The sequence below is a fragment of the Anguilla anguilla genome, chromosome 1, assembly GCF_013347855.1.
Source record: "Anguilla anguilla isolate fAngAng1 chromosome 1, fAngAng1.pri, whole genome shotgun sequence".
In the NCBI taxonomy this organism is placed as follows: domain Eukaryota; kingdom Metazoa; phylum Chordata; class Actinopteri; order Anguilliformes; family Anguillidae; genus Anguilla; species Anguilla anguilla.
Genome location: NC_049201.1, coordinates 25,331,960 through 25,340,259, shown reverse-complemented (window position 1 = coordinate 25,340,259; position 8,300 = coordinate 25,331,960). Strand labels below are relative to the sequence as shown.

The 8,300-nt window shown below is 40.7% G+C and overlaps 1 protein-coding gene across 2 annotated transcripts in view; it reads left to right on the top strand.

The window, feature by feature from the left end:
- Window positions 1-2,456: 2,456 nt before the first annotated feature.
- The window catches only part of tfb1m (transcription factor B1, mitochondrial), a 31,913-nt gene continuing 26,069 nt past the window's right edge, over window positions 2,457-8,300 (top strand). The window contains exons 1-3 of one of the 2 annotated variants that reach the window (XM_035387796.1): window positions 2,457-2,518; window positions 5,396-5,539; window positions 7,033-7,184. In XM_035387796.1, the coding sequence (XP_035243687.1) occupies window positions 5,407-5,539; window positions 7,033-7,184 (285 nt within the window). In that variant the 5' untranslated portion in view covers window positions 2,457-2,518; window positions 5,396-5,406. Of the gene's footprint in view, window positions 2,519-3,690; window positions 3,773-5,395; window positions 5,540-7,032; window positions 7,185-8,300 lie in introns of those variants that run through there. The other variant, XM_035387805.1, reaches the window with a different exon arrangement.

The window sequence follows — 8,300 nt, the reverse complement described above, 5'->3', positions numbered from 1 at the left end:
AGCATTCCTAAAATATATGCGGAGAGTGTGCTATTGAGAAACAGACTGTGTCTCCTGTGGTGTGCTTTTTCGTAGTCGGAGCAACACAACTCCCTTGGAAATGCAGGAAAGGAAGGACTATGAAAGCTAAAGTTTTTACAGCATCTGCAGTTGTAAAAAGAGCGGATGGAACACCTGCAAGCGTAGCGCTGCAGATATGAAGTGGGGATATGATAAAAGCATAGATTCCTTTCTCAGTATCTGAGAGGAACGGAAAAGGCCTGATAAGATGAATGCTACGTGGATGGAATAGACACTCTCCTGACATTTCCAATATGTGCTTGACGTGTGAGACGAAGAAAACAAAGCAAGGAGACCTGAAAAAGGAATACTTCCTGTTGGGTTTCCTGAGTGTTCTGTTTTCATGTCTATGTGGGGAGGTGAATGAATGAATGAATCATTGCATGTATACAGCACTTTTCTGAAATCTCAAAGTGCTTTACAGTGATGAGTGGGAACTCATCTCACTCACCACCAATGTGTAGCACACACCTGGGTGATGCACGGCAGCCATTTTGCACCATTTGTCCGAGTACTAACCAAGCCCACACTTGCTTAGCTTAGCTTAGCTAAGGAGGGAGGTGGGGTAAAATCTGAAATATAGGGGGGGGGGGGGGGGGGTGTAAAAGCATTGGGCAACATTAGCTTCCTGTGCTACAGAGTGAACATTATCAAAAGAGAAGAGGTAGCTTTGATGTGTTCGGTTGCATTGCAAGCTAACTTAGGCTCAGAGAAGCCAAATGTGCCACAGAGAAATGAAAGTGGTTGTTCTTGTTCCTGCTATCCCTTGTATGAATACTTACTGAAGCTCTGAACGAAAGACCCCTGGCCTAGTGGTAGGAAGAGGATGTATGTCTTAAGTGGCATCAAAGCATGAATCTCCAGGAATATTTTCTTTTCTCAAGAACAGGGCAAAGGCAGTGTACTAAACTTTAAATGTTGAGGCAATATGATACAAAACATTGCACTTGCAAACACATAAGCTTTCACCTGAATAAATTAAAAGGCTGAGGGAACAAGAGTGTGAGTTTTTGCGTCTGTCAGCACATGCGTAATGTAGATGCTGTAACTGAGTGGTACTAATGACAGGTTTTAGCTCCCTGGAGTTGCCAGGCTTTGAAGGGTAAAACCCTGCTTTGAGAAGACAATGAAAGTAGTTTAATTCCATTCTGTTTCTTGATAGCAGTTTAGTGCTGCCTTAAACATTGCACTGTGGAGTATGTGCAAGCAGTGCCATCTAGTGAAGCCCATTTGATATTACCACAGATTCTCTGTAGTAACTCCTGTGTTCCTTCCATCCTCTATACTTCCTTATTCTAGGCCAGGTGTCTCCATTCTTAAGGCACTGGTCTTGTTTCCACCTTAAAAACAGGCACTAATTGTAGGCATAGTTGCTCTCTGGGGCCAATGTAGTTCCAGTTATGAAACACCCAGCTTAAGGACAATCTGTGATTTAGTTGAAGAATATGTTGAATATTATTGTTACTTGGAACGTAAATGCTACAAGCAAATGTATAAGCAGGATAAAACGTATTCTCTTCTCCCTGTCCCACTGTCTCTGCTGGTAAACTGATTTTCACACATAAAAAGCAGTTGGTGTAAAATCTGTATTGTAGAGGTCTCTTGGATCACTGCTGTGTTCTGCAATACCATGAACAACAATAGGATAATCTCTAATGCATGACCTTTCTGGAACCCCTGAAACTAAGCTGCATGTTATTTCTAGTGCAGAATCAATGGTAGATCCACTGGAGGATTTTCAACCAGAGAGACAGCACAAGCCAGTATGTGTTCATTGTCATAGTCAAGGTGTACATAACTGGTGTGGTTATGTCTACGCTATCATATCCAAACCTCATAAACCTCACAAATGGAATACAATGGCTTGCAATATACCACAAACTTTTATTCTCACCTTTTAAAAATGTTTTTATTTGAAAGGGGGATATATTGTTTTTTCTTACAGACTGCTGCTTTGCTGCATTTAAATATGGTGTGGGTCCTTTAACAATTTGTTTGTATAGCATTTAAATTTTTACAATGAAAATTTCAGTATTCATCCAATGAATATATCACTTGAAACAATGTGTGTATTGTTTTACAGTAGCCTATAGCATTACTAGTTGTGAGTAATGTGAACACTCTGTGAATGATTTGTTCCCGTGCCACTTTTCTCGTGTTCTTTTGATTTATATGTGTGGGAAATTAACTCTGATTCATTGTGAACGGTTCATTTTATGGCTTCAAGTTGCATATATTCACTGACCTACCATGCTTAATTGTACATCCCTGACCTTCAGTAGGACCAGTTTTGCGCAACCGCAGCGCCACCTACATGAACGCGACACATTCATGAATAAAGGGTAATCCCGCCTTAACTAAAATGATTGGTCGTGATTTGTAAGGCTTGCAAGCTCTCTGGATAACACTGCTGTCAATTAATGACGCCATCTTCCCCAGCAGCAACGTCATCATCCTGGTGAGAAACGTGTTTTTATATTGACTATTAGTTCGCTATTTTAACATGCCTTTGTTGAAATTTGCATTTTGAAATGCAATTGTAAAAAGCAAAAGTCGGGTTTGAGCTGAAGCAGGCAGGAGTTGGGAAATGAAACAATTTCCGTGAATTACATGGCGAAATTTAAGCACGTTTCAAGCTCAGTAGCCTACAGTAGCACACCACAATTTACCTAAACTAACACATTAGACTAGTTATATTCGCTAAAATACCACATCTGATTAGTCGCATGTCAAACATTACTGATTAACGTGAGCTAGCATAACTGTCTATATAGTAATGTTTACATATATGGGTCCGTATTGTAACGTTATGAAATTACATTGGTAGGTAGTGCTAACTATCTTACAAAATGTGGTCTTATAATTCTCAATGTAACAAACTGGTATTATGAGCTTGATGTGCTAGCTAGCTAGTTACCGAAGTTACAAATAACTAGACTAGGCAAGACTGCTCTACTATCTAGCCTTTAGTGGCAATATTATTAATACTACTTCATGTTATACAACTATAAAACTATCCCTGCGAGAAAGCTGAATCTGAAATCTGTTTCAGACGTCACCTTAGCCATGGCTGGCTATCCAGTCAACACAATCGAGCTGTGGAGAAATTATATTGAGAAACTGCGCTCCTGTTGTGCACAATAGCCATATTACCACTGGGTGGCAATCGGTAACAGTGTATTCTACAGTGTTTTCCGTTCCATACATTCGTGTTGCCTCCCACAAAAAAAAGTGGTTCAATAAAGGATGAGTGGAACACTTCATGTTTTGTAGGTGATTGCATTATGTTTGGTCCTACAATACTAGATCTGTCTCGTAAATATTTGGTGTTATACCCAATATTCGAGAAAATCAGTTAATTCCTAGTTAAGAATTTATTTTTCTTAAATTATTTGACAATCCCTTGGTGCCTGGTCATCACAAACCCTGAAATGACATTTGATGTTGGATTGCCCCCATAAAGTTAGACTTTATGGCAGGGCCCTGTAACGTAGTTGTAGTCATGATTGTATTCTGCACTGATGAAGAAACTAGCTGTCATATGGCCATACGTGCTTCTGTTTCTTTAGGTCCTAAATTGGTCCCTGGTGACTGATTCATTCATTCATTCAACCTTTATTTAAATCTCAGGGATGCATGGAGGGAGAGACCCTCATCTGCAATGTCGTTGAGCTACTGCGGAACAAACATCACTTAAGACAAGCACAAACAGGTGCATTAAGCTTAAAATCAAGCACTGGAATTTTCTTAGCATGAACGACACTATCTTTAGTGTATTTTGTTACATATTCCAGTGAAGGAGAATGCAGATCGAGATTGGAGTTTACCTGGGAAAATGGGTACAGTATGTGGTGGCATTCCAGACCAGAAGTAAAGACAAATAAGGAGGTAGCATATTGAGCATGGCTTTATGAATAAAGACGTACCAGTGTCGGTCACATCTTCTTGACGGAGAGGACCAGCCAACCCTGTTATATAGGGCACAGTGATGGGTTCTGCAGCTGTCGCTCATTACAAATATGGGCAGAATAGTAGACAGCATCACACATTGTCACGTGAGACTAGGCTGGTTCCAGGCAACAGTCCTCAGATATATGACTTATGGTAATCCAGATTCCTCACCATGGATTTATCTTTGAGTACAGATCTGTCAAATGTGAAAGCCAGATGGATGACAACACCAAGAGGGTATGCAAGGTTTTATGTGGTGAAGTTTGAGGAGGCTTTTGTTCCCCAGTTTTAACCTACTTGGCTGAAATAGATTTTCCCATGTTTGTAATTCCCTGTTTAGAAAATGTCTGCCATCAAGTGTTGCGTGACAGCCCGATTGTAAAATTTGCCCACCAGGGCAATTTTTGATTGATTGATTGACAGGTAGGCCATAGCAGTTTATATGGAACTATACACACAAATGTGTGACTTGCTGAACAAACATCTTGTTTTCTATCTTATTGTCCTGAAATATTCTAGGCCAAAATCTAAATATACAAATAGTATTAATGCATGCTGCAGACATACACCTGTCTATGCACTGCAGCATATTGGCCTACATGGGGAATGGTCCATAGCATGCCTCAGTACTCGCAGTGTGGTGTTGCACTTTGCTTTGTTAGGAATGCTCCCTTGTAAATTGAAGGCTGCTGGGTTCATTCTCTGATGGAGCATTCCACAGTGCCATTTACTGAGCAGTGCGTGCATAACAATCTGCAAAATCACATGTAGAGTGAAAATCTGAATGTGGAGATGTGTATAACGGGTAGCTATATGAGCTGCACTACAAAATAACACTTCCCACACAATGCATAATAAACTAATAATACAGTTATGAATGCTAATCAATGCCTAGTTTAAACATTGCACTTAAAACAGCACCTCATTGGCAATGCAAATGCTCACATTTAATAGAAAAAATAATTTAAAAAAACAGCCCTAGTTGCTGCTAGTCTTGGGTTCTATTAAGGGTATTTTTATATCTTTGCTCTGTTAGATTGTAGCGTCCAAGGGCCTGATTTACTAAGACCTTTAGCACGCGCACAACCTTTCAACACAGTGATTGGTTATGGTATTTGTTTTGCACCAATTTTTGGCTGTGTTATTAATTTCGCATATGCTTAAAGGTTTTGCTCACACTAAAGGTCTTAGTAAATCAGACCCCGAGTGTAGTAGTTGCAACTGGAAGCATGTAGCATGGGTGACGGGATAAGACACATGAGCGATGGCGCTTTGTAAAGTGAAGCAAGATGAAGCAAGATTACTATACTTGAGCTATGTAGTCGCCACATATTCCAGTGGGAACAGCTATTGTTTTATTTTTATTTTTTGTTTTCCCCCGAAGGGCCGTGAGGGATGGCGGCTTCAAGAAAAGTGGCGAGCTTCCGCCTTCCCCCTCTCCCGACCATCGGAGAGATCATCCGACTGTATAACCTCCGGGCGGAAAAGCAGCTGTCTCAGAACTTTCTACTGGACCTGCGGCTCACGGGTGAGCCGGCTGTTTCAGTCTTTTCCGTTAGAGCACCGGTGCCCCGTGGCCTCGTTACCGCATTCGTGCTAACGCGAAAAGACGGCGGTTCGACTGTGTTGCCAGGCGATCTGAGATGGCGTCGCTTGAATATGAAAGGTGTCAAACCAAGATTATTTATATGGTGCTCTCTGTAGCACAGACCCACGGGGTCTGAGAACGCTCGTGACATCTGTGTAGCTTCAGCTGTTAAGGAAAGCGATTTTGTCTTTGCCATGTCCACAAAATTCTTTACACAGTAAAATGTCCAGTCAATTCAACTCTAACAGAGTGCATATGAGTCCATTAGGGACCCATATGTACTCTGTAAGAGTTTATTTAACACTGAACGTTTTCATGTGTAGGTATGCCGATTATTGCTCAGAATCACCTATGAGTTAAATAGGTTAAAGTATTTTTTGTCAGGGTTGTCCTTGGGGAATTATTTAATACAGGAATGTTATAAGGCAAATTTCTTTCTCGGCCTCCCATCTTTATATTATAACTGAATCAGAAAAAGATGGAACCATTTTTAATTGACCGCATGTCTGCTACAGGGACATTTTCAACTGACTTCCTCCCTTATACTGTAGTTTTCTGGGTTTCTGGCTCAATGCAATGCTCTTCTCCAGTGTACCTACCAGTCCTTTTTCCAAAGCTTTTAATCCAGCAAAAAACAAATGTCAGGTATTTTGTTATACACTTTGTGATCATGATTTCAGTTGCATTTATTATGGCCATGTTTTTATTTTTTACCATTATTTCAATATAATGAAAACTGTGGTTAATTATATTCATCTGGGTCAGAGGCAATCAAGAAAACAAAGATTTGTGATTTCAGTGCTTGGTTAGTCATGAGGTTGGTTCATTGACTGGGAAAAACGAAAATAACACATGAATCACATGTGATTATGCGTTTCCTTGTGAGACAAGTATTTGATTAGTGCATCAGCAAACAAAAGTAACGTTTGCTTAAGTAATTAGCATAAAGTATTTTATTCACTCTGATGATTTGGAGAAAAATGTAGAAAATCAAAACTGAGATTTTGTTGAATAGTTATTTTACACTTTGAGTGGGTACACAGTAATTTTGGCATTTTCAATCAAAATGATCCTGGTAACCAGAATGTAATCTAGCCTTGATGTAACATAACTCTTTGCTAGAACTACATTTCATAAAGCTGACTTCATGCTGTAAGCATGTCATACATTTGTCATAACCAGACAACACAGTGCATTGCAAGTAATATCCAATGTTAAAACACTATCACAATAACAGCCTGCGGTATTGCAGTGTTATGGCATTTGTCAGTAAGCTCTCATATGCTGCCCTGACAAGTTACAACTATGTTGTTATATCATGCTTATGACAGCAATATGTAAGCACTGTGGCATTAATTCAACTGCTGCCATGCTTTCCTTGCTCTAATATCATTAGTAATCTGTGGTGTTTTTCCGTTCGTGTTTGCGTGTAGATAAAATCGTGCGGCAGGCGGGCAACCTAAAGGACGCACACGTGTGTGAGGTAGGCCCGGGCCCTGGCGGTCTGACCCGGTCCATCCTCAACGCCGGCGCCGCCGACCTGCTGGTGGTGGAGAAGGACACCCGCTTCATCCCGAGCTTGCAGGTAGGGGGCGCTCTCGAGCGCACACCGACTTGAATGTCCATCGGAGACGTGAAAGAACTCGGAAGGCTGGGATTCAGTTAACGTTCATCCTTAACTATCGCTCACAAATCAGTGCAAATGCGGTTTTCTCGCCACAAGCAGTTTGGTAAGTCCAGAAAGCAACAAAACAACTTTGTTGTTGCTGTTTTTATACCTCCGTGACGGCACAACCGTGGGCGGAGGCATTATGTTTTTGGGTTGTCCGTCCGTCCTTCCGTCTGTCCGTCCGTCCCGATTCTCGTGAACGTGATATCTCAGGAACGCCTTCAGGGAATTTCTTCAAATTTGGCACAAACTTCCACTTGGACTCAAGGATGAACTGATTAGATTTTGGTGGTCAAAGGTCACGGTCACTGTGACCTCACAAAACACATTTTTGCCTTGGTTGGCGAAGGCATACAACCGCGAGGCTGTATTTCTCTTTTTTGTTTGTGTGCTTTGTTGCAAGTTCCCTGTGTGGTCTATACACAGATGCATTTAATCTTACATGAGAATGTTAGAGCTTGTGAAGGTGGAAAATGAAAGATCTTTTGCTGTAAGGGGTCCTTTATTTTGGAAGGTATTATCTGTTATCCTCAGTGAACTCTTTTCAGTTGAAGATGAAAAACATGAAAACACATTGGATGCTGCATCAGTGAATTTTTAATGTACCTGTTGTTTGAATATATATACGGCCTCCTACTGTATTTAATAATGTGATGTTCATGTTTGATGAATTTCAAGAGCTGGTAATTTACACAACAGGCAGTATAGCCACTCAAAGCAAATGAACAAGCTCTAGTTTGCCAGTCCTGTATCTATAACAATGGTGTATAATGGCTGTATTTGTCATTTCAGTTTGTTTGTAGAAATTGTGTACGAGGGAACGGGGGGAAATTCTCTGTAGGGCCTTTGATTATAATTGTCCATTGCAGCTTGCACAATGACGGGTAATTGTCTGTTTGAGGTCTCGTTCAAGAAAATTATGTTTGAATTGTCTGCCCCTCGTCTTTGGTTTAAACAGACTTTAAGAACACGTTGAAGTGAACACACAAAACACGGCGATGTGTATTGCGTGTAAGTGGTGGTTCATAATGT